At 37.6% G+C, this 27,709-nt stretch overlaps 1 protein-coding gene across 1 annotated transcript in view; it reads right to left on the bottom strand.

Annotated features, from left to right (window-relative positions):
* The window catches only part of KLF8 (KLF transcription factor 8), a gene marked incomplete at both ends in the record, with an annotated part of 80,871 nt that overhangs the window by 30,400 nt on the left and 22,762 nt on the right, over positions 1-27,709 (bottom strand). Inside the window, 2 exon segments of the mRNA XM_079728008.1 lie at positions 26,033-26,172; positions 26,784-26,889. Of these exon segments, the coding sequence (XP_079584134.1) occupies positions 26,033-26,172; positions 26,784-26,889 (246 nt within the window).

The raw sequence follows: 27,709 nt of genomic DNA, 5'->3' as shown, positions 1-27,709 counted from the left end.
TTGTTTATCTTAAAAAACAAACAAAAAAAAATCCCCAAAAACAGCTCTTGGTTTTTTCCTTTTTTTTTTTTTTTTTTTTTTTTTTTGCGGTACACGGGCCTCTCACTGCCGTGGCCTCTCCCGCCACAGAGCACAGGCTCCGGACACGCAGGCTCAGTGGCCATGGCTCACGGGCCCAGCCGCTCCATGGCACGTGGGATCCTCCCAGACCGGGGCATGAACCCGTATCCCCTGCATCGGCAGGCGGACTCCCAACCACTGCGCCACCAGGGAAGCCCAGCTCCTAGTTTTATTGACCTTTTCTATTATTAAAAAAAAATCTATTTTATTTATTTCCCCTCCAATCTTCATTATTTCTTTTCTTCTGCTGACCATTGGTTTTGTTTGCTCTTCTTTTTTGAAATTCTTTTAGGTGGTAGGTTAGGTTGTTTATTTGATTATTCCTGCTTCTTGAGGAAGTCCTGTATTGCTATCAACTTGCCTCTTAGAACTGCTTCTGCTGAATCCCATAAATTTTGTAAGGTTGTGTTTTCATTTTTGTTTGTCTTTAGGTATTTTCTGATTTCTTCTTTGCTTTCATCTTTGACCCATTGGTTATTTTAGTAGCATGTTTATTTTCCTCGTTTTTGTTCTGTTTCTGTTTTTCTTTCTGTGTTTAATTTCTAGATTCACACTGCTGTTGTCAGAAAAGATGTGTGAAATTATCTCCATCCTCTTAAATTTATGAGGTTTGTTTTGTTACCTAGTATATGGTCTACCTTAGAAAACATTCCATATACACTTGAAAAGAATGTGTATTTTGATGTTTTGCTTTGTTTTGTTCTTTGGATATTGTGTCTTGTAGATATCAGTTAAGTTCAACTGGTCTACTGTGTCATTTAGGACCTCTGGTGCCTTATTGAATTTTCTGTCTAAATGATCTGTCCATTGATGTCAGTGGTTATTAAAGGCCCCTACTATGGTTGTATTACTATCCCTTTCTCCCTTTATGTCCCTTAGTATTTATTTTATATATTTAGGTGCTCCAATATAAGGTGCATAAATTTAACAAGTGTAATATTATCCTCTTGTATTGATCCCTTTATAATTTATGATGTCTTTCTTTTTTTTCTTTATGGCATTTTTAAAAAAACCTACAACCAGGGCTTCCCTTATGGTGCAGTGGTTGAGAGTCTGCCTGCTGATGCAGGGGACACAGGTTCGTGACCCAGTCTGGGAAGATCCCACATGTCGTGGAGTGGCTGGGCCCGTGAGCCATGGCCGCTGAGCCTGCATGTCTGGAGCCTGTGCTCTGCAACGCTAGAGGCCACAACAGTGAGAGGCCCGCATACCACAATAAAAAAAAAAAACCTACAACCAAGTATACTCTAACGAGCAAGACTCTCATTCACATTCGATGGAGAAATCAAAAGCTTTACAGACAAGCAAAAGCTAAGAGGATTCAGCACCACCAAAGCAGCTTTACAATAATTGCTAAAGGAACCTCTCTAGGCAAGAAAGACAAGAGAATAGAACAAATGAGGAAGGGAAGAAAAAAAAGACCTGCAAAAGCAAACCCCAAACAATTAGGAAAATGGCAATAGGAACATACATATTGATAATTACCTTAAATGTAAATAAATTAAATGCTCCAACAAATAGACATAGACTGGCTGAATGGATACAAAAACAAGAGTTATATGTATGCTGTATATGTATGTATGCAAGAGATTTTTGTGTATCAATTTTGTAACCTGCAACTTTACCAAATTCATTGATTAGCTCTAAAAGTTTTCTGGTTATATGTATGCAAGAGACCCACATCAGACCTAGCGACACATACAGACTGAAAGTGAGTGGATGGAAAAAGATATTCCAGGCAAATGGAAACCAAAAGAAAGCTGGGGTAGCAATACCCATATCAGACAAAATAGACTTTAAAAAAAGGTTGTTGCAAGAGACAAGGAAGGACACTACATAATGATCAAGGAATCAATCCAAGGAGAAGATATAATATTTGTATATATTTATGCACCCAACATAGCATAATATCAATACATAAAGCAAATACTAACAACCACAGAAAGGGAAATCAACAGTAACACAATAATAGTGGGGGGATTTAACATGCTACTTACACCAATGGACAGATTATGCAGCCAGAAAATTAACCAAGAAACTCATGCCTTAAATGACACATTAGACCAGATAGACTTAATTGATATTTATAGGACATTTCATCCAAAAGCAGTAGAATACACTTTCTTCTCAAGTGCATGTGTAACATTCTGCAGGATAGACCACACCTTGGGTCACAAATGAAGCCTTGGTAAATTTAAGAAAATTGAAGTGATACCAAACATCTTTTCCAACCACAATGGTATGAGATTAAAAATCAATTACAGGAAAAAAAACTGTAAAAACACAAACACATGGAGGCTAAACAATATGCTACTAAATAACAAGTAGATCACTGAAGAAATCAAAGAGGAAATCAAAAATACCTGGAAACAAATGACAATGGAAACATGATGTCCCAAAAAATATAGGATGCAGCAAAAGCAGTTCTAAGAGGGAAGTTAATAGCGATACAATCCTACCTCAAGAAACAAGAAAAATCGCAAATAAACAATCTGACCTTACACCTAAAGCAACTAGAGAAAGAAGAGCAAAAGAAACTCAAACTTAGAAGGAAAGAAATTATAAAGATCAGCGCAGAAATAAATGAAATAGAGAGAAAGAAAATAGCAAAGATCAATGAAACTAAAAGTTAGTTCTTGGAGAAGATAAACAAAATTGATAAAACTTTATCCAGACTCACCAAGAAAAAAAGGGAGAGAATTTAAACCAATGAAACTGGAAATAAAAAGAGATAAGTTACAACTGGCACCACAGTAATACAAAGGATCATAACATACGACTACTAGCAACTATATGCCTATAAAATGGAAAACCTGAAAGAAATGGACAGATTCTTAGAAAGGTAAAACCTTCGAAGACTGAACCAGGAAGAAATAGGAAGTATGAACAGACCAACCACAAGTAATGAAATTGAAACTGTGATTAAAAATCTTCCAACAAACTGAAGTCCAGGACCAGATGGCTTTACAGGTGAATTCTATCAAACATTTAGAGAAGAAACACTTAGCCTTCCCAAACTCTTCCAAAAATTGCAGAGGAAGGAACATTCCCAACTCTTTCTATCGGGCCAATATTAACCTGATACCAAAACCAGACAAAGATATCACAATAAAAGAAAATTACAGGCCAGTATCACTGATGAACATAGACGCAAAAATCCTCAAAAAAATACAAGCAAACAGAATCCAACAACACATTAAAAGAATCATACACCCTGATCAAGTGGGATTTATCCCAGAGATGCAAGGATTCTTCAATATATGCAAAACAATCAATGTGATACACCATAGTAACAAACTGATGAATAAAACCCATATGATCATCTCAATAGATTCAGGAAAAACTTTTGACAAAATTCAACAATGATTTACGATAAAAACTCTCCAGAAAGTGAGCATAGAGGGAACCTATCTCAACATAATAAGGGCCATATGTGACAAACCCATAGCAAACATCATTCTCATTGGCGAAAAACTGAAAGCATTTCCTCTAAGATCAAGAACAAGACAAGGATGTCCACTCTCACCATTATTATTCATCATAGTTTTTAAAGTCCTAACTATGGAAATCAGAGAAGAAAAATAAATAGAAGGAATCCAAACTGGAAAAGAAGTAAAAATGTCACTGTTTGCAGATGACATGATACTATACATGGAAAATCCTAAAGATGCCACCAGAAAACTTTTAGAGCTAATCAATGAATTTGGTAAAGTTGCAGGTTACAAAATTGATACACAAAAATCTCTTGCATCCCTATACACTAACAATGAAAGATCAAAAAGAGAAATTAAGAAAACAATCCCATTTACCGTTACAGCAAAAAGAATAAAATACCTAGGAATAAACCTACCTAAGGAGACAAAAGCCCTGTCCTCAGAAAACTATGAGATACTGATGAAAGAAATCAAAGATGGCACAAACAGATGGAGATATATAAGATATTCTTGGATTGGAAGAGTCAATATTGTTAAAATGACTATACTACTCAAAACAATCTACAGATTCAGTGCAATTCCTTGTAAATTACCAAAGGCATTTTTCACAGAATTAGAAAAAAAATTACAGTTTGTATGGCAACACAAAAGAGTACAAATAGCCAAAGCAATCTTGAGAAAGAAAAACAGATCTGGAGGAATCTGGCTCCCAGTCTTCAGACTATACTACAAAGCTACAGTAATCACGACAGTATGGTATTGGTGTAAAAACAGTAATATAGATCAAGGGAATAAGATATAAAGCCAAGAGATAAACCCATGAACCTATGGTCACATAATCTATAACAAAGGAGGCAAGAAAAATCAATGAAGAGAAGACAGTCTCTTCAATAAATGGTGCTGTGAAAACTGGACAGCTACATGTAAAAGAATGAAATTAGAACGCTCCATAACACCATACAGAAAAATAAACTCAAAATGGATTAAAGACCTGAATGTAAGGCTGGACACTATAAAAGTCTTAGAGGAAAACATAGGCAGAACACTCTTTGACATAAATTGCAGCATGAAGTTTTTTCATCTACCTCTTAGAGTAATGAAATTAAAAAGAAAAATAAACAAATGGGATCTAATTTAACATAAAGACTTTTGCATAGCAAAGGAAACTTTAAGAAAATTGAAAAGACAACCCACAGAATGGGAGAAAATATTTGTAAATGAAACAACTGACAAGATATTAACCACCAAAATATACAAACAGGTCATAGAGCTCAATATCAAAAAAATAAATAACCCAAACAAAAAATGGGCAGAACATCTAAATAGACATTTCTCTAAAGAAGATATACAAGTGGCCAAAATGCACATAAAAAAGATGCTCAACATCAGGAATTATTAGAGAAATGCAAATCAAAACTATAATGAGGTATCAACTCACACCATTCAGAATGGCCATCATCAAAAAATCTACAAACAATAAATGCTGGAGAGGATGTGGAGAAAAGATAAGCCTCCTACACTCTTGGTGGGAATGTAAATTGGTACAGCCACTATGAGAACAGTATGGAGATTCTTTAAAAAACTAAAAATAAAACTACCATATGACCCAGCAATCCCACTCCTGGGCATATACCTAGAAAATACCATAATTCAAAATATACATGCACCCCAATATTCATTGAAGCAGTATTCACAATAGCCATGACATGGAAGCAACCTAAATGTCTTTCAAAAGAGGACTGGATAAAGAAGATGTGGTACATATATGCAATGGAATATTACTCAGCCATTAAAAATAATAAAATAACGTCATTTGTAGCAACATGGATGGACCTGGAGATTATCACACTAAGTGAAGTAAGTCAGAGTAAGACAAATATTATATTACATCACTTATATGCAGAATCAAAAAAATGATACAAATGAACTTATTTACAAAACAGGAACAGACTCACAGATTTAGAGAATGAACTTTTGGTTGTCAAGGGGGAAAGGTAGCAGGGAAGATAGTTAAGGAGTTTGGGATGACATGTACACACTGATTTATTTAAAAAAATAAATAAATTATCAGAAGTAGTATTCAAAGCATTATTAATAAAATGCTAAGTGAACTTGTGAAAAGAACAGTTGAACACATTAGAATTTCACTAGAGACTAGAAAATATTTTAAAAAAACAGTCAGTACTGAAGAATATAATAACTGAAATTAAAAATTCACTAGAAAAAAATAACAGCAGACTAGGTGATATAGAAAAATGTGTAAGTGATCTGCAAGGTAGAATAATGGAAATCACCCAATCAGGACAGCAAAAAGAAAAACAATTTTAAAAAATTAAGGTAGTTTAAGGGACCTTTGAGACAATATCAAATGTTCTAACATTCACATTATAGGGCTTTCAGAAGGGGAAAAGAGAGAGAAAGTGTCAAAAATGAATTTGATGAAATTGCAGCTAAAAACTTCCCAAATGTGAAGAAGGAAACAGATATCCAGGTACAGAAAGCACAGAGATTCCTAAACAAGATGAATGCAAAGAGACTCATACCAAGACATTTCATAATGAAAATGGCAAAGATTAAACACAAAGAGAGAATTCTAAATGCAGCAAGAGGGGGATTGATCAAGATGGAGGAGTAAGAGGACATTGAGCTCATCTTCCCCATGAACACAGAAAAAATTCAACTATACATGGAACAAGCCACACGGAAAGCTAGCTGAAAACTGGCAGAAAGCCTCCTATACAACCAAGGCTGTTAGAAAAATCCACATGTAGTGTGGTAGGAGGGAAAGAAAAGTGATTGGATCAAGATCTGTGCCCCTGGGAGGGGCCTCAGAAGGAAGGGGAGAATGCACAGGCAGACACCAGCCCTTGGAAATGAGCCATGAGAGTCACAGATTGGGTACCCAAGTCCCGGACTCCTGAGCAGAGGAGATGAGCTCACTTGGTTGGTTGGAGGAATGATTGGACGAACAGGAGGGCTGTAGGAAGCCTGGACTTCACTGGTGATAAGCACGTGTGTATGTTGGCTTGCCTCTGAGGCAGGATGGAAAGAAGACTGATGTAATGGTTGCCAGGTTTCCATGGCCTTCTCTGCATGCATCCCAGCCTGAGCCCAGCAAATGCTTTGGCCTGCTCACTTCTTGTCACAGCGCTGCACTGGATCTAGGGTTGCCATGACCAGGAAAAAGACTTGGCTGTAGAATGCAGAGGATACTGATTCCCAGAGGAGAGCCTGTGTAGAGTGGTGGTAGCTATTGTTAGTGCTTACTCAAGCAGTGCATCAGATGTAGCCCAAAACTCTGACAGTGGCCACTCTACCACAGCTCATGCCCTGTATATGCTGAGAATCCCCACAGGACTCCCACCTGCCCTGCCTTATGATTCCACAACTGGGTGGGTGCAGCAGAAGCTGGGGTCTAAATCAGCTGTGAGGGACAAAGGGAACTTCCATCCACTGCTGTGTCTGAGCCAAGCAAGGCAAACAATTGTGGGTTCCTCCACAGGCAGTAAAATGGAGATAGCTTCAACCTCTGTCTGTAGCTGACCCGAGCCTAGAGCTTGCACAGAGTCACATTGCTTCAGCACTCTGCCCCTCTGGGGCAAGGACCCCAATCCTGGGAGAAGGGAAAACACACACTTAAACAGAGACAGCTCGGGCCTTACCCTCAGGGCTTCTGCTCCAGCAACATAGGATCAGACCCCACCCCTGATAGGGCCATGATGGCTACTGAGCAGAGGGGAAGTTCCACCTCACACCCAAATCCATCTCTAGCTTCTCCATCTCCAGCCCCACCAAAGTGATAGCTGCCAGCACACCCTGGGGAAAGAAATGACTTGCATCCACATCAAATCCAGCTCTTCAAGCAAAGGCATTGGGCACACACATTCTGTACAGGGCACTCCCACATAAGAGCACCCCTTCAAGAAATTAATAGGTAACTGTTTCACCTAAATTAATAGAGACAGAGAAAGTTAAGCAAAATGAAAAGGCAGAGGAACTGCTCTCAATCAAAAGAGCAAGAGAATATACCTGAAAAAAATGAATAATGAAACAGAAATAAACAATTTGACAAATAAAGAATTCAAAGCATTGGTAACAAAAACGTTAAGTAAATTAGGGAAGATTATAGATGAACACAGTAAAAATTTTAACAGGTAGAAAACATTTAAAAAGCCCCATTCAGAAATGAAGAATTAAATAAGTGAAATAAAAAACACACTAGAAGGAATGAATAGCAAATTAAGTGATACATAAGAACACATAAGTGATCTGGAAGGTAGAATAATGGAAATCACCCAATCAGAACAGCAAAAAGAAAAACAAATTAAAAAATAAAAGCAGTATAAGATATCTGGGATAACATTAAGCTTACCAATGTTCACATTATAGGGGTCTCAGAAGAAGGGAGAGAGAAGGGGATTGAAGATGTATTTGAGTAAATTATGGCTGAAAACTTCCCAAACTTAAAGATGGAAACAGATGTACAAGTACAGGAAGAACAGAGGGTACCAAACTAGATTAACCCAAACAGATCTACACCAAGATATACCATATTTGTACAAACAATAAAAGTTAAAGACAAAATTATACAGGAATCAATAGAAAAACAAAGTCATATACAAGGGAACATCCATAAGACTATCAGCTAATTTCTCTGCAGAAACTTTGTAGGCAAGAAGGGAGTGGTATAATATATTCAAAGGGTTGAAAGGGAAAAAAACCCTGCAACCTATGATACTCTACCCAGCAAGATTATCGTTCAGAATCAGAGAGACAAAGAACTTCTCAGACAAGAAAAAACTAAAAGAGTTCATCAATACTAAACCTACCATAAAATAAATATTAAAGGGTCTTCTCTAAGTGGAAAAGAAGTAAGAATCTATTGTAAAGGGAAAATCCCACCAGGAAAGACAAATATATAGTAAGGATTGAAGATCAACAAATTAAGTAAGACAGTATAAAGTTAAAAAAAGACAACAAATTATAAAAGCAACTATAACTACATAAACAGTTAAGAGATAAACATGAAGATGTAAAATATGACTTCAAAAAAATTGAAATGTTGGGGAGGGAAGTAAAAAATGTGGATTTTTTAGAATGTGTTTGAACTTAAATGACTATGAGTTTAAAAGAGTAGATATAGTTATAGATCAACATATATGAACCCCATGTTAACCACAAATCAAAAACCTATGGTAGAGACCCAAAAAATAAAAATAAGGGAATACAATAATATTACTTAAAAAAATCATCAAACCACAAGGGAAGAAAAACAGAAGAAGAAATGAACAGAGAAGAACTACAAAAACAAAGAGAAAACAAGCAATAAGATGGGAATAAGTACATACCTATCAATAACTACTTCAGATGTCAATGGACTAAATGCTCCAACAAAAAAATATGGTGACTGAATACCAAAACAAGACCCACGAGTATGCTGCTTACAGGAGACTCACTTCAGAGTTAAACACACACACAGACAGAAACTGAGGGGTTGGAAAAAGATATTTCATACAAATGAAATAAATATTAAAGTAGAGGTAGCAATACTCAAAGACAAAATATACTTTAAAACAAAGGCCATAACCAAAGACAAACAAAGGCATTATATAATGACAAAGGAATCAATACAAGAAGATGATATTTTGTTAACATATAAGAACCCAATATGGGAGCACCTAAATACATAAAACAAAATGACAATAATTCAATAATAGTAGGGGACTTTAACACTCCACTTATAGCAATTGACAGACCATTTGTACAGAAAATCAATAAGGCAACAGTGGTCTTAAATGACACAATAGTCCAGTTGGACTTAATAGATATCTATAGGACATTTGATCACAAAATAGCAAAATATACATTTTTTCAAGTGCACATGGGACATTCTCCAGGATAGATCACATGCTAGGCCACAAAAGAAGCCTCAATAAATTTAAGAGGATAGAAATAATATCATGTACTTTTCCCCAACAACAATAGTATAAAACTAGAAATCAATTACAAGAAGAAAAATGGGAAAAGCACAAACACATGGAGACCAAACAACAGACTTCTAAAAAAACCAATGGTTCAATGAAGAAATCAAGGAGGAAATCAGAAAATACCTCCAGGTAAGTGAAAATGGAAACACAACTTTTCAAAATCTATGGGATGCAGCAAAAGCAGTTCTAAGAGGGAAGTTTTGTCAAGACAAGCCTACCAGAAGAAACAAGAAAAATCTCAAAAAAACCAATCTAAACTTCCATCTAAAAGAATTAGAAAAAGATGAACAAAGAAAGGACAAAGTCAGCAGAAGAAAGGAAATCATAAAGATCAGCGAGGAAATAAATAACATGGAGACAAAACATAAACAAAAACAAAACAATAGAAATGGTCAACGAAACTAAGACCTAGTTTTTTTGAGAAGATGAACAAAATTGATGTCTTTAGGCAGGCTCATCAAAAAAAAAGAGAGAGGATACAAATAAACAAAACAAATGAAAGAGGAGGAAATAACAATGAATTACACAGAGGTACAAAAAATTAAAAGAGAAAACTATCGGGGGACGAGGGGAAGATGGTGGAAGAGTAAGATGCGGAGACCACCTTCCTCCCCACAGATACACCAGAAATACATCTACACATGGAACAACTCCTACAGGACACGTACTGAACGCTGGCAGAAGACCTCAGACCTCCCAAAAGGCAAGAAAGGCCCCAAGTACCTGGGTAGGGCAAAAGAAAAAAGAATAAACAGAGACAAAAGGATAGGGACAGGACCTGCACAAGTGGGAGGGAGCTGTGAAGGAGGAAAGGGTTCCAAACACTAGGAAACCCCTTCACGGGCAGAGACAGTGGTTGGGGGAGGGAGAAAGCTTCAGAGCCGCAGAGGAGAGCACAGCAACAGGGGTACAGAGGGCAAAGCGGAGAGATTCCCGCACAGAGGATCAGTGCCGACCAGCACTCACCAGCCCGAGAGGCTTGTCTGTTCACACGCCAGTGCAGGCGGGGCTGGGAGCTGAGGCTCAGGCTTCGGTCGGAGTGCAGGGTGAGGACTGGGAATGGCAGTGTGAACACGGACTGCAGGGGTTAGTGCACCACGGCTATCTGGGAGGGAATCTGGGGAAAAGTCTGGACCTGCCCAAGAGGGAAGAAACTTTTTCTTCCCTCTTTGTTTCCTGGTGCACAAGGAGAGTGGATTAAGAGTGCTGCTTAAAAGAGCTCCAGAGACGGGCGCGAGCCACGGCTAAAAGCGTGGACTTTAGAGACGGGCAAGAGCCGTTAAGGCTGCTGCTGCCACCACCAAGAAGCCTGTGGGAGAACACAGGTCACTATTCACAACCCTGTTCCGGGGAGCCTGTGCAGCCCGCCACTGCCAGGGTCCTGGGATCCAGGGACAACTTCCCTGGGAGAATGCACGGTGCGCCTCAGGCAGGTGCAACGTCACGTAGGCCTCTGCTGCCGCAGGCTCGCCCCACACTCCGCACCCCTCCATCCCTCTGGCCAGAGTGAGCCAGAGTCCCCGAAACAGCTGCTCCTTTAACCCCATCCTGTCTGAGTGAAAAACAGACGCCCTCCGGTGACCTGCATGCAGAGGCAGGGCCAAATCGAAAGCTGCGCCCCGGGAGCTGTGTGAACAGCAAAGAGAAAGGGACATCGCTCCCAGCAGCCTTAGAAGCAGCGGATTAAAGCTCCAAAATCAACTTGATGTACCCTGCATCTGTGGAATACATGAATAGACAGTGAATCATCCCAAAATGAGGAGGTGGACTTTGAGAGCAAGGTTTATTATTTTTTCCCCTTTTCCTCTTTTTGTGAGTGTGTATGTGTATGCTTCGGTGTGAGATTTTGTCTGTATAGATTTGCTTCCACCATTTGTCCTAGGGTTCTATCCGTCCGTTTTCTTTTTCTATTTTTTTTATTTTTTTGAAATTTTTTTCTTAATAATTATTTTTATTTTAATAATGTTACTTTATATTATCTTACTTTATTTTATTTTATTTTATCTTCTTTCGTTCCTTCCTTCCTTCCACCCTCACACCCTCACTCCCTCCCTACTTTCTTTCTTTCTATCTCTCTTTCTATCTTTCTTTCTTTCTTTCTTTCTTTCTCTTTTTCTCTCTTTCTTTCTTTCTTTCCTTCATTTCTTCTTTCTTTTTTCTAAATTTCCTCCCTTTTATTCTGAGCCATGTCGATGAAAGGCTCTTGGTGCTGCAGCCAAGAGTCAGTGCTGTGCCTCTGAGGTGGGAGAGCCAACTTAAGGACACTGGTCCACAAGAGACCTCCCAGCTCCATATAATATCAAATGGCGAACATCCCCCAGAGATCTCCATCTCAACACCAGCACCCAGCTACACTCAATGACCAGCAAGCTACAGTGCTGAACACCCTATGCCAAACAACTAGCAAGAAGGAACACAACCCCACCCATGAGCAGAGAGGCTGCCTAAAATCATGATAAGTCTACAGACACCCTAAAACACACAAACAGACATGGATCTGCCCACCAGAAAGACAAGATCCAAACTCATCCACCAGAACACAGGCACTAGTCCCCACCACCATGAAGCCTACACAACCCACTGAACCAACTTTAGCCACTGGGGAGAGACACCAAAAACAATGGGAACTACGAACCTACAGCCTGCAAGAAGGAGACACTAAACACAGGAAGATAAGCAAAATAAGAAGATAGAAAAACACAGCAGATGAAGGAACAAGATAAAAAGCCACCAGGCACAACAAATGAAGAGAAAATAGGCAGTCTACCTGAAAAAGAATTTAGAATAATGATAGTAAAGATGATCCAAAATCTTGGAAATAGAATAGAGAAAATGCAACAAACATTTAACAAGGACCTAGAAGAACTAAAGAGGAAACAAGCAATGATGAACAACACAATAAATTAAGTTAAATATACTCTAGAAGGGATCAATAGCAGAATAACTAATGCAGAAGAACAGATAAGTGACATGGAAGATAAAAGAGTAGAAATAACTACTTCAGAGCAGAATAAAGAAAAAAAGAATGAAAAGAACTGAGGACAGTCTCAGAGACCTTTGGGACAACAATAAAGGCAATAACATTCAATTTATAGGGGTTCCAGAAGAAGAAGAGAAAAAGAACGGGACTGAGAAAATATTTGAAGAGATTATAGTTGAAAACTTCCCTAATATGGGAAAGGAAACAGATAATCAACTCCAGGAAGCACAGAGAGTGCCATACAGGATAAATCCAACAAGAAATATGCCAAGATACATATTAATCAAAGTGTCTAAAATTAAATACAAAGAAAACATATTAAAAGCAGGAAGGGAAAAACAAGAAATAACACACAAGGAAATCCCCATAAGGTTAACAGCTGGTCTTTCAGCAGAAACTCGGCAAGCCAGAAGGGACTGGCAGGTCATATTTAAAGTGATGAAGGAGAAAAATCAGCAACCAAGGTTCCTCTACCCAGCAAGGATCTCATTCAGATTTGATGGAGAAATTAAAACATTTACAGACAAGCAAAAACTGAGAGAGTTCAGCACCACCAAAGCAGCTTTACAACAAATGCTAAAGGAACTTCCCTAGGCAAGAAACACAAGAGAAGGAAAAGACCTACAATAACGAAAACAAAACAATTAAGAAAATTGGAATAGGACCATAAATGTCGATACTTACCTTAAATGTAAAACGACTAAATGCTCCCATCAAAAGACACAGATTGGCTGAATGGATACAAAAAACAAAAGACCCATATATAGGCTGTCTACAAGAGACCCTCTTCATACCTAGAGACACATACAGACTGAAAATAAGGGGAATGCAAAATATATTCCATGCTAATGGAAACCAAAAGAAAGCTGGAGTAGAAATACTCATAGCAGACAAAATAGAATTTAAAATAAACACAATTAGAAGAGAAAAATAAGGATACTACATAATGATCAAGGGATCGAACCAAGAAGAAGATATAACAATTGTAAATATTTATGCACCCAACATAGGAGCACCTCAATACATAAGGCAAATACTAACAGCCATAAAAGGGGAAATCAACAGTAACACATTCATAGATGGGGACTTTAACACCCCACTTTCACCAATGGACATATCACCCAAAATGTAAATAAATAAGGAAACACAAGCTTTAAATGATACATTAAACAAGATGGACTTAATTGAGATTTATAGGAATTCTATCCAAAAACAACAGAATACACATTTTTTTCAAGTGCTCATGGAACATTCTCCAAAATAGAACATATCTTGGGTCCCAAATCAAGCCTTGGTAAATTTAAGAAAATTGAAATTGTATCAAGTATCTTTTCCAGCAACACCGCTATGAGACTAGATATCAATTAAAGGAAAAGATCTGTAAAAAATACAAACACATGGAGGCTAAACAATACACTACTCAATAAAGAAGTGATCATGGAAGAAATCAAAGAGGAAATAAAAAAATACCTAGAAACAAATGACAATGGAGACACGAAGACACAAAACCTATGGGACGCAGCAAAAGCAGTTCTAAGTGGGAAGTTTATAGCAATACAATCCCACCTTAAGAAACAGGAAACATCTCGAGTAAACAACCTGACCCTGCACTTAAAGCAATTAGAGAAAGAAGAACAAAAAAACCCCAAAGTTAGCAGAAGGAAAGAAATCATAAAGATCAGACCAGAAATAAATGAAAAAGAAATGAAGGAAATGATAGCAAAGATCAATAAAACTAAAAGATGGTTCTTTGAGAAGATAAACAAAATTGACAAACCATTAGCCAGACTCATCAGGAAAAAAAGGGAGAAGACGCAAATCAATAGAATTCGAAATGAAAAAGGAGAAGTAACAACTGACACTGCAGAAATACAAAAGATCATGAGAGATTACTACAGAAAACTCTATGCCAAAAAAATGGACAACCTGGAAGAAATGGACAAATTCATAGAAATGCACAACATGCCAAGACTGAATCAGGAAGAAATAGAAAATATGAACAGACCAATCACAAGCACTAAAATTGAAACTGTGATAAAAAATCTTCCAACGAACAAAAGCCCAGGACCAGATGGCTTCAAAGGTGAATTCTATCAAACATTTAGAGAAGAGCTAACACCCATCCTTCTCAAACACTTCCAAATAATTTCAGAGGAAGGAATACTCCCAAACTCATTCTACGAGGCCACCATCACCTTGATACCAAAACCAGACAAGGATGTCACAAAGAAAGAAAACTACAGGCCAATAACACTGATGAACATAGATGCAAAAATCCTAAACAAAATACTAGCAAACAGAATCCAACAGCACATTAAAAGGATCGTACACCATGATCAAGTGGGGTTTATTCCAGGAATGCAAGGATTCTTCAATATACACAAATCAATCAATGTGATACACCATATTAAGAAATTGAAGGAGAAAAACCATATGATCATCTCAATAGATGCAGAGAGAGCTTTCGACAAAATTCAACACCCATTTATGATAAAAAACCCTGCAGAAAGTAGGCATAGAGGGAACTTTCCTCAACAAAATAAAGGCCATATATGACAAACCCACAGCCAACATTGTCCTCAATGGTGAAAAACTGAAAGCATTTCGACTAAGATCAGGAACAAGACGAGGCTGCCCACTCTCACCACTCTTATTCAACCTAGTTTTGGAAGTTTTAGCCACAGCAATCAGAGAAGAAAAGGAAATAAAAGGAATCCAAATTGGAAAAGTAGAAGTAAAGCTGTCACTGTTTGCAGATGACATGATACTATAAATAGAGAATCCTAAAGATGCTACCAGAAAATTACTAGAGCTAATCAATGAATTTGGTAAAGTAGCAGGATACAAAATTAATGCACAGAAATCTCTGGCATTCCTGTACACTAATGATGAAAAATCTGAAAATGAAATCAAGAAAACACTCTCATTTACCATTGCAACAAAAAGAATAAAATATCAAGGAATAAACCTACCTAAGGAGACAAAAGACCTGTATGCAGAAAATTATAAGACACTGATGAAAGAAATTAAAGATGATACAAATAGATGGAGAGATATACCATGCTCCTGGATTGGAAGAATCAATATTGTGAAAATGACTCTACTACCCAAAGCAATCTACAGATTCAATGCAATCCCTATCAAACTACCAATGGCATTTTTCACAGAACTAGATAAAAAAATTTCAAAATTTGTTTGGAAAAACAAAAGACCCCGAATAGCCAAAGCAATTTTGAGAACAAAAAAAGGAGCTGGAGGAATCAGGCTCCCTAACTTCAGACTATACTACGAAGCTACAGTAATCAAGACAGTGTGGTACTGGCACAAAAACAGAAAGATAGATCAATGGAACAGGATAGAAAGCCCAGAGATAAACCCACACACATATGGTCACCTCATCTTTGATAAAGGAGTCAGGAATGTACAGTGGAGAAAGGACAGCCTCTTCAATAAGTGGTGCTGGGAAAACTGGACAGGGACATGTAAAAGTATGAGATTAGGTCATTCCCTAACACCATACACAAAAAGAAGCTCAAAATGGATTAAAGACCTAAATGTAAGGCCAGAAACTATCAAACTCTTAGAGGAAAACATAGGCAGAACACTCTATGACATAAATCACAGCAAGATCCTTTTGGACCCACCTCCTAGAGAAATGGAAATAAAAACAAAGATACACAAATGGGACCTAATGAAATTTCAAAGCTTTTGCACAGCAAAGGAAACCATAAAGAAGACCAAAACACAACCCTCAGAATGGGAGAAAATATTTGCTAATGAAGCAACTGACAAAGGATTAATCTCCAAAAGGTATTAGCAGCTCATGTAGCTCAATAGCAAAAAAACAAACAACCAAATCCAAAAATGGGCAGAAGACTTAAATAGGCATTTCTCCAAAGAAGGTATACAGACTGCCAACAAACACATGAAAGAATGCTCAACGTCATTAATCATTAGAGAAATGCAAATCAAAACTACAATGAGATATCATCTCACACCAGTCAGAATGGCCATCATCAAGAAATCTAGAAACAATAAATGCTGGAGAGGGTGTGGAGAAAAGGGAACACTCTTGCACTGCTGGTGGGAATGTGAATTGGTACAGCCACTATGGAGAACAGTATGGAGGTTCCTTAAAAAACTAAAATTAGAACTACCATATGACCCAGCAATCCCACTACTGTGCCTATACCATAATAAAACCATAATTCAAAAAGAGACATGTACCAAAATGTTCATTGCAGCTCTATTCACAATAGCCTGGAGATGGAAACAAGCTAAGTGTCCATCATCGGATGAATGGATAAAGAAGATGTGGCACATATATACAATGGAATATTACTCAGCCATAAAAAGAAACGAAACTGAGCTATTTGTAATGAGGTGGATAGACCTAGAATCTGTCATACAGAGTGAAGTAAGTCAGAAAGAGAAAGACAAATACTGTATGCTAACACATACATATGGAATTTTTTATAAAATATCATGAAGAACCTAGGGTAAATCGGGAATAAAGACACAGACCTACTTGAGAATGGACTTGAGGACATGGGGAGGGGCAAGGGTAAGCTGTGACAAAGCAAAAGAGAGGCATGGACATATATACACTACCAAACGTAAGGTAGATAGATAGTGGGAAGCAGCCGCAGAGCACAGGGAGATCAGCTCGGTGCTTTGTGACCGCCTGGAGGGGTGGGATAGGGAGGGTGGGAGGGAGACACAGGAGGGAAGGGATGTTTGAACAGATGTACATGTATGACTGATTCACTTTGTTATAAACCAGAAACTAATAAAACAATAAAATAAAATAAATAAAAATAAAAAAGACAAACACATGGAGGCTAAAAAATACAGTACTTAATAACGAAGTGATCACTGAAGAAATCTAAGAGGAAATAAAAAAAATACTTGGAAACAAATCACAATGAAGAAACGACGACTGAAAACCTATGGGATGCAGTAAAAGCTGTTCTAAGAGGGAAGGCTATAGCAATACAATCCCACCTTAAGAAACAGGAAACATCTAGAGTAAAGAACCTATCCTTGCACCTAAAGCAATTAGAGAAAGACTAACAAAAAACCCCAAAGTAAGTAGAAGGAAAGAAATCATAAAAATCAGATCAGAAATAAATGAAAAAGAAATGATAGAAAAGATCAATAAAACTAAAAGATGGTTCTTTGAGAAGATAAACAAAATTGATAAAACATTAGCCAGACTCATCAAGAAAAAAAAGGAGGAGAACCACATCAATAGAATTAGAAATGAAAAAGGAGAAGTAACAAGTGACACTGCAGAAATACAAAAGATCATGAGAGATTACTACAAGCAACTCTATGCCAATAAAATGGACAACCTGGAAGAAATGGACAAATTCTTAGAAATGCCCAACCTGCCAAGACTGAATCAGGAAGAAATAGAAAATATGAACAGACCAATCACAAGCACTGAAATTAAAACTGTGATTAAAAATCTTCCAACAGGGGCTTCCCTGGTGGCGCAGTGGTTGAGAGTCCGCCTGCCGATGCAGGGGACACGGGTTCATGCCCCGGTCTGGGAAGATCCCACATGCCGCGGAGCGGTTGGGCCCGTGAGCCATGGCCGTTGAGCCTGGCGTCCGGAGCCTGTGCTCCGCAATGGGAGAGGCCACAACAGTGAGAGGCCCACGTACAGCAAAAAAAAAAAAAAAAAAAAAAAAAAAAAAAAAAAAAAAAAAAAAAATCTTCCAACAAACCAAAACCCAGTTCCAGAAGGTTTCACAGGAGAATTCTATGAAATAAATACAGAAGAGCTAACACCTATCCTTCTCAAACTCTTCCAAAATATAGCAGAGGGAGGAACACTCCCAAACTCATTCTACGATGCCACCATCACCCTGATATCAAAACCAGACAAGGATGTCACAAAGAAAGAAAACTACAGGCCAATGTCACTGATGAACATAGATGCAAAAATCCTCAACAAAATAAAAGCAAACAGAATCCAACAGCACATTAAAAGCATCATACAACATGATCATGTGGGGTTTATTCCAGGAATGCAAGGATTCTTCAATATATGCAAATTAATCAATGTGATACACTATATTAACAAATTGAAGGAGAAAAAACATATGATCATCTCAATGGATGCAGAGAAAGCTTTCGACAAAATTCAACACCCATTTATGATAAAAACCCTACAGAAAGTAGTCATAGATGGAAGTTTCAGCAACATATTAAAGGCCATATATGACAAACCGACAGCCAACATCATCCTCAATGGTGAAAAACTGAAAGCATTTCCACTAAGATCAGAAACAAGACAAGGTTGCCCACTCTCACCACTATTCTTCAACATAGGTATGGAAGTTTTATCCACAGCAATCAGAGAAGAAAAGGAAATGAAAGGCATCCAAATCAGAAAAGAAGAAGTTAAGCTGTCACTGTTTGCAGATGACATGTTACTCTACATAGAGAATCCTAAAGATGCTACCAGAAAACTACTAGAGCTAATCAATGAATTTGTAAAGTAGCAGGATACAAAATTATTGCACAGAAATCTCTGGCATTCCTGTACACTAATGATGAAAAATCTGAAAGTGAAATCAAGAAAACACTCCCATTTAGCATTGAAACACAAAGAATAAAATATCTAGGAATAAACCTACATTAGGACATAAAAGACCTGTGTGCAGAAAATTATAAGGCACTGATGAAAGAAATTAAAGATAATACAAGTAGATGGAGAGATATACCATGTTCTTGAATTGGAAGAATCAAAATTGTGAAAATGATCCTACTACCCAAAGTGATCTACAGATTCACTTCAATCCCTATCAAACTCCCACTGGCATTTTTCACAGAACTAGAACAAAAATTTTCACAATTTGTATGGAAACACAAAAGGCCACGAATAGCCAAAGCAATCTTGAGAATGCAAAACGGAGGTGGAGGAATCAGGCTCCCTGACTTGGACTCTATTACAAAGCTACAGTACCGCGTACAGCAAAAAAAAAAAAAAAAAAAAAAGCTACAGTAATCAAGACAGTATGGTACTGGCACAAAAACGGAAATATAGATCAATGGAACAGGATAGAAAGCCCAGAGATAAACCCACGCATATGTGGTCACCTTATCTTTGATAAAGGAGGCAGGAATGTACAGTGGAGAAAGGACAGCCTCTTCAATAAGTGGTGCTGGGAAAACTGGACAGGGACATGTAAAAGTATGAGATTAGATCACTCCCTAACACCATACAAAAAAATAAGCTCAAAATCGTTTAAAGACCTAAACGTAAGGCCAGAAACTATCAAACTCTTAGAGGAAAACATAGGCAGAATGCTCTATGACATAAATCACAGCAAGATCCTTTCTGACCCACCTCCTAGAGAAATGGAAATAAAAACAAAAATAAACACATGGGACCTAATGAAACTTCAAAGCTTTTCTACAGTAAAGGAAACCGTAATCAAGACCAAAAGACAACCATCAGAATGGGAGAAAATATTTGCAAATGTAGCAACTGAAAAAGGATTACTCTCCAAATTTATAAGCAGCTCATGCAGCTCAATAACACAAAAAAATAAAACCAAACAATCCAATCCAAAAATGGGCAGAAGACCTAAATAGACATTTCTCCAAAGAAGATATACAGACTGCCAACAAACACATGAAAGAATGCTCAACATCATTAATCATTAGAGAAATGCAAATCAAAACTACAATGAGATAGCATCTCACACCAGTCAGAATGGCCATCATCAAGAAATCTAGAAACAATAAATGCTGGAGAGGGTGTGGAGAAAAGGGAACACTCTTGCACTGCTGGTGGGAATGTGAGTTGGTATAGCCACTATAGAGAACAGTATGGAGGTTCCTAAAAAATATACAAATAGAACTACCGTATGGCTCAGCAATCCCACTACTGGGCATATACCCTGAGAAAACCATAATTTAAAAGAGTCATGTACCAAAATGTACATTGCAGCTCTATTTACAATAGCCCAGAGATGGAAACAACCTAAGTGTCCATCATCGGATGAATGGATAAAGAAGATGTGGCACACATATACAATGGAATATTGCTCAGCCATAAAAAGAAATGAAATTGAGCTATTTTTAATGAGGTAGATGGACCTAGGGTTTGTCATACACAGTGAAGTAAGTGAGAAAGAGAAAGACAAATACCATATGTTACCACATATATATGGAATTTACGGGAAAAAAATGTCATGTAGAACCTAGGGGTAAGCCAGGAATAAAGACCCAGGACTACTAGAGAAAGGACTTGAGGATATGGGGAGGGGAAGGGTAAGCTGTGATAAAGCGAGAGATTGGCATGGACATATATACACTACCAAACGTAAAATAGATAGCTATTGGGAAGCAGCCTCATAGCACAGGGAGATCAGCTCGGTGCTTTGTGACCACCTAGAAGGGTGGAATATGGAGGGTGGGAGCAAGGGAGACACAAAAGGGAAGAGATATGGGAACATATGTATATGTATAACTGTTTCACTTTGTTATAAAGGAGAAACTAACACACCATTGTAAAGCCATTATACTCCAATTAAGATGTAAAAAAAAAGAGAGAGAGAAAACTATCAACAGTTATATGTCAACAAAATGGAAAATGTAGAAGAAATTGACAAATTTGTAGGAACATACAACCTTCCAAACCTGAAGTAGAAAGCAATACAGAACCTAGTCAGACTGATCACTCGTAGTGAAATTAAATTTGTTACCTAAAATACAAACAAAAAAAAATTCCCAGCAAACAAAACTTCATCGTCTGTTGGATTCAAAGGGAAATTCTACCAAACATTTAAAGAAGAGTTAGAGTTTCTCTGGCAGTACAGTGGTTAAGAATCTGCCTGCCAATGTAGGGGACATGGGTTCGAACCCTGGTGCGGGAAGATCCCACATGCCACAGAGCAACTAATCCCATGCACCACAACTACTCACCCTGCACTCTAGAGCCCACGAGCCACCACTCCTAAGCCCATGTGTTGCAGCTACTGAAGCCCATGTGCCTAGAGCCCATACTCTGCAACAAGAGAAGCCACTGCTGTGAGAAGCCCATGCACCACAATGAAGAGTAGCCCCTGCTCGCTGCAACTAGAGAAAACCTGCACGCAATTACTGAAGACCCAATGCAGCCAAAAATAAAATAAGTAAAATAAATTAAAAAAAAATAGAGTTAATACCTATTCTTCTGAAACCATACAAAGATTTTTTAGAGGATGGAATATTCCCAAATTCATTATACGAGGCCACCACTACCCTGATATCAAAACCAGAAAAAGAAACTATAAAATGAAAATTATGCACCAATATCTCTGATGAATATAGATGTAAAACTCCTGAACAAAATATTAGCAAACCGAATCCAACAGCACATAAAAAGGATGTATGATGAAGTGGGACTTATTCCAGGGTTGCAAGAATGGTTCAATATGTGCAAATCAATCAAAACCAATTAACAAAAAGAAGAATAAAAATCATGAGATCATCTGAATAAGCACTGAAGAAGCACTTGACAAAATCAGCATCTATTTATAATAAAAACTCTCAAAAAGTGAGCATAGAGGGAATATACCTCACCATAATAAAGGCAAGCCTACAGTTAACATCATACTCAATGATGAAAAGATGAAAGCTTTTTCTCTAATACAGTGGTCCCCAACCTTTTGGGCACCAGGGCAGTTTCATAGAAGACAGTTTTTCCATGGACTGGGGTGGTGCAGATGTTTTTGGGATGATTCAAGTGCATTACATTTATTGTGCACTTTATTTCTATTATTATAACATTGTAATATATAATGAAATAATTACACAACTCACCATAACGCAGAATCAGTAGGAGCCCTGAGTTTGTTTACACTTGCCACTCATTGATAGGGTTTTGATATGAGTCTGCAAGCAATTGATTTATTATGGTCTCTGTGCAGTCAAACCATTCTGCTAATGATAATCTGTATTTGAAGCCACTCCCGAGCTCCCTAGCATCATTGCCTCAGCTCCATCTCAGATAACCAGGCATAGATTATCATAAGGAGTGTGCAACCTAGATCCCTCGTATGCACAGTTCACAGTAGGTTTCGTGCTCCTATGAGACCCTAAGGCCACCACTGATATGCCAGGAGAAGGAGCTCAGGCAGTAATGCTAGTGATGGGGAGCAACTGTAAATACAGATGAAGCTTCACTTGCTTGCCCACTGCTTGCCTCCTGTTGTGCAGCTTGGTTCCTAACAGGCCACAGACCAGTACCAGTCAGTGGCCCGGGGGTTGGGACTTCTGCTCTAATACAAAGAACAAGATTAGCATGCCCATTATTGCCATTTTTGATCAACATAGTATTGGAAATTCATGTTAGAGAAGTTAAACAAGAAAAAGAAGTAAAAGGCATCCAAATTGGAAGGGAGGAAGTAAAACTGTCACTATTTGCAGATGACATAGAAAACCTGAGGTGTATACCAAAAAGCTATTAGAACTGATAAATGATTTCAGTAAAGTTACAGGATACAAGATTAATATACAGAAATCTTTAGATTTTCTATACACTAATAATGAACTAGAAGAAATATAAATTAAGGAAACCATCCCATTTACAATCACATCAAAAAGAATAAAATACCTAGGAATAAACTTAATCAAGGAGATGAAAGACCTATACTCTAAAACTATAAAACATTGATAAAGAAATTTGAAAATAATACACAAAATGGAAATATATTCCATGTTCTTGGATTTGAAGAATTAATATTGTTAAAATATTCATACCACCCAAAGCAATCTACAGATTTAATGCAATCCCTATCCAAATACCCATGACATTTTTCACCGATCTAGAACTAGTAATCCTAAAATTTATATGGAACAACAAAAGACCCTGAATAGCAAAAGCAATCATCAAAAAAAAAAAAAAAGAACGAAACTGAAATTGTCATGCTACCTGACTTTAGACTGTACTACAAAGCTACAGTAATCCAAACAGATTGGTACTGGCACAAAAACAGACACATAGATCAGTGGAACAGAACAGAGAGCCCAGAAATTAACCCATATACATATAGTCAATTAATCCATGACAAAGGGCACAAAAATGTACAATGAGGAAAAGACAGTCTCTTCAGTAAGTGGTGCTGGGAAAACTGGACAGCTACATATATAAGAATGAAATAAAGCATTTTCTAACACCATATAAAAATAAAATCAAAATATATTAAAGACCTAAATTTAATACCATAAACCATAAAACGTCTAGAAGAAAGCATAAGGGGGACACTCTTTGACATAATTTGTAGCAATACTTTTTTTGGATCTGTCTCCGCAGGCAAAGGAAACAAAACAAAAATAAATCGATGGGACCTAATTAAACTTAGCAGCTTTTGCACAGCCAAGGAAACCATCTACAAAATGAAAAGGCAACCTACTGAATGGGAGAAAATATCTTCAAACAGTATGTCAAATAAAGTGTAAAATCATATACATATATATATATATATATATATATACATATTTTATTTTTTTGACAGTGAATATAGTTAATATTTTATAATAACTTTAAGTGGAGTATAATCTATAAGAAATATTGGATCAGTATGTTGTACACCAGAACTTAATATGTATTGTAAATCAACTATAATTTTTTTTAAAATGTCAAACTCATTGAAACAGAGTATAGAATCTTGCTAACCAGGGTTTGAGGTGGGGATATGGGGAAATGTTGGTCTGGGGTACAAATTTCAGTTCTGCAAGATAAATAAGTCCTAGAAATCTAATGTACAACAATGTGACTGTAGTTAACAATATTGTATACTTGAAATTTACTAAGAGTATATATCTTAGGTGTTCTCACGAGAAACACACACATACACACAAGGTAACTTTGTGAGGTGATGGACGGGTTAATCAGTTTGTTTGTGGTGAATATTTCAGAATGTATACATATCAAATCACCCATTTTTATATCTTAAATATGAACAATTTTAATTTTCAACTATAAAGTTGTAGGAGAAAAAGTATAAATTAAGACAGAAAGCCTAACTGTGTGGAAGTGAGACTGGAATTGAAAGGATACAAATAATAGCTCACATTTATTGAGAGTTTACTATATGTCAGACAGTATTCTAAGTGTTTGAACTATTAATATTCCCAGATAAGGAAACTGAGGCAAAGAAAGGTGAAGTAACTTTCAGCTAATGAGTGATAGACTGGGATGTCAAATTCAGGCAATGTAGTTTCACAGTGTATGCTCTTGGCTATTATGTTTACATCCTCAATAAATGAGCTATTTGAAGAGAGAAATAATAGAAGTTTAGAAACACATAACTGGGGGCACAGAGAATGTTAAGAATCAGTCGTTATGTGAATGGGTGATGCTGTTATTAAAAACTGGGGCTTAACTGTATGTTAAATGGAAATTGTTGTATCTGTACTTTCTGCTTTGCATGATTGTAAGCTCAAAAGAGATGAAGGGCTGCATTGCATACTAGAGGTGGTATCCAGATAATCTAGAGCCTCATGGCTCTCTGCTGAGAATATCTACCAGAGACAAGGATATCACTCTCTGGAACCCCTCGCAATGAACCCCAATCTTTAGAGTGCAATAAAGCAGGCATTTCTTCAGCTCTCTTAGTTCCAAAGAACCTGTGGAATACCAGTAATAGAAAAAAAGTATACCCAGGTTGCATACCAAGGCTGGGTTCTATACAAACTCTAATACAGTATATGTTTACAAGAAAAGAGTTCCCCTTCCTAGTCCAGGGTGTCCAAATCTCACTTCTGAGCTGGAGATGAATGGGGATGAGGAGTCTTCAAGGAGAGGGTACAAACTGATGACTGAAAAGCTATTTCTGGCCCATAGGCAGGTTTCTTTGAATCTGTGGTGTTATAAAATTTGCTTAATTACATGCCAACATTCAAAATCTAGGATGTTTCACATAAAAATCATGATTCTTTTTAATTTGGGAGATTTGGTAATACTTATTTGGAGTTGAGTGATAGTTCTCCTTCAGATGGGGCAATTTGCTCACTCCCCCAACCCCCGCCCTCAGCCCCCAGGTCTGCTTTACTTATTCTTTCTAATGTCCACCTTTCATTTCTAATGAGAACAAAGATATGTTATAGGTTGGTAAATGATGCTGAGCTCCAAAAGCCTGCTTTAATTTCACTGTACTTTTCAATACTCAATAAAACTTGTGGGGCTCTGGTAGCAAGGGAGGGAGTCTTATCTGCCTTAATCTTTTTATAAATGTTATGACTTCCCAATCAGGAAGACCTACAGGTGCTCAATGGGAATGATAACTATTCAGAAGACACCAGGTTTAGTGTTTTCTTAGGCTGGTTTCATGAAAGATACCATAGAGTAGAAACAAGACATAGGGGTAAAAGCCATGAATGGAACCTGTGCCGATGAGTATAAATAGATCAACCTTTGTTTCAAGACTTTCTTCTCTTCCTGTCACTCAGAGACTGTGTGTGTGTATGTGTGTGTGTGTGTGTTGGGGGTAGGGTGGAAGTGGGCAGACCTGTATGGATTCTTCGGTGGGCTTTCAGGTGAGAGCTTTTGGTGTACACTTTGCTGCATCCCGCAAAGTCACACTGGTGAATCCGTCTTCTCTTCAAGTCAAGGGACTCTTCTCCCTGTATTTGGCTCATTGCTGCTGGTCTGAGCAAAGAAAGAGAGATAAGGCCAAATAGTGATTTTAAAGTGGAGGCTAAATAAATGGACTTACATATAATGGGATCACCGGATACATGCATTTAATTTATGCAAATTTAATACCATCCCCCCCAGTAATTGAAATAGCTCAAGCAATTCCCTCAACTAAGCCATTCTGCTCAGTAAATGCAGGTCCCACAAGGTGGTAATGTTTCTTTGGGTGGTTTCTGTTCCCAAGCAGTATGAGCATTTCACTCTAATAAGCTTCATTCTTAGGTTTAAAGAAATGTATTTTTCATCCAACATGGTTGCTAAAACACAAACCAATGATAAGGTTGCTTTAAACTTACAGAGAGAAAGAGAATGCAACTGTACTTTATAGGAAATTTGTAAATTTTCCAAGGGTAAAAACTGATGATCTAAAATTAAAACATTACTGTGTCATAACATCCATGTCCATGCACATGTGTGCATACAAGCTCATACCTTCACTGAAAAGGCAGTTTACCTATATTTTGTTGTCCTCAAATTCTTACTATTGTGTCTGAGAATTTGTTCCACTTTTACCACAGACACACACACAGAGACAGACTTGAAGTAAAGATAAAAGTACTTACTCTTGTACCTGAAAACCCTGTAAGGCTGAGGATCCACTCTCAATTGTACTCTCCTCACTGTCACTTGGGATCTCCAGTGGAGACATGGAGGTGGGGTCAACTTTAACTAAAAGCAAAGAAAAGGAGCAGTGTGGGCTACAAATATATGAGCCTCTAATCATTTTCAGGATTCCCAGTTTGGCCCACAATGAAAAGTATCAGCAAGGTAGAGAAATAAAGAAAAAGCAAAGATGGAAGAAGTACATTTATATGGAAGGATGAGAAGAGCATTTAAAATTTTAGCAGAGCAGGATAAAGAAATTCCTTTGAGGGAAGGGTAGTGTGGAGCACTCTCACTAGAATGAGCTTCTCTAGGATAGTGAGTAAGATAAGATAGTGGGTTTCTCTAGGATAAGGTCTGGGTATGATTCAACTCCCTATCTCGAGGACCAAAGACAGTGTCTGTTGAAAAGTCAGGTTCAATTCGTATTTGTTGAATCAAACTCTAAATAGTTCGCTGGCTGTCCTCAGATCAATGCCTAGGCTCATGCTAGAGATGAGAACATCCCCTTTGCCTTTTGTGTTCCTTAATGGAAACACAGAATGAGATGAGACACATAATGAATGTCTAGTAGGTACTTGATACATGTTAACGTCCTCCCCTTCCACCTATGTTGGCAGAAGCCCTTAAATATTTATTGTCAACCAATGGTGTTTCTGACGCCTAACAAAACTCAGTCAGATGGTCAGACATCTCCTAGATCTAGTGAAAGCTTCAAAGTTTCTATATAGAAGAAACTTAAGGGTGGCAATAAAGTTGGGGATGGGGAGTATTTGTCTAGCGCAGTCACCTCCATACATTGTGTATCATTCACTAAAACGTTTTAAGCATATAGCTGTGTCTGTGTCTCTGCATGCATATGTGTGTGTTTATGATATAAATGTAC

Source organism: Hyperoodon ampullatus, assembly GCF_949752795.1.
Source record: "Hyperoodon ampullatus genome assembly, chromosome: X".
Taxonomy (NCBI): domain Eukaryota; kingdom Metazoa; phylum Chordata; class Mammalia; order Artiodactyla; family Ziphiidae; genus Hyperoodon; species Hyperoodon ampullatus.
Note: the sequence above shows the minus strand (reverse complement) of the source record. Positions and strands in the feature narration are given on the sequence as shown.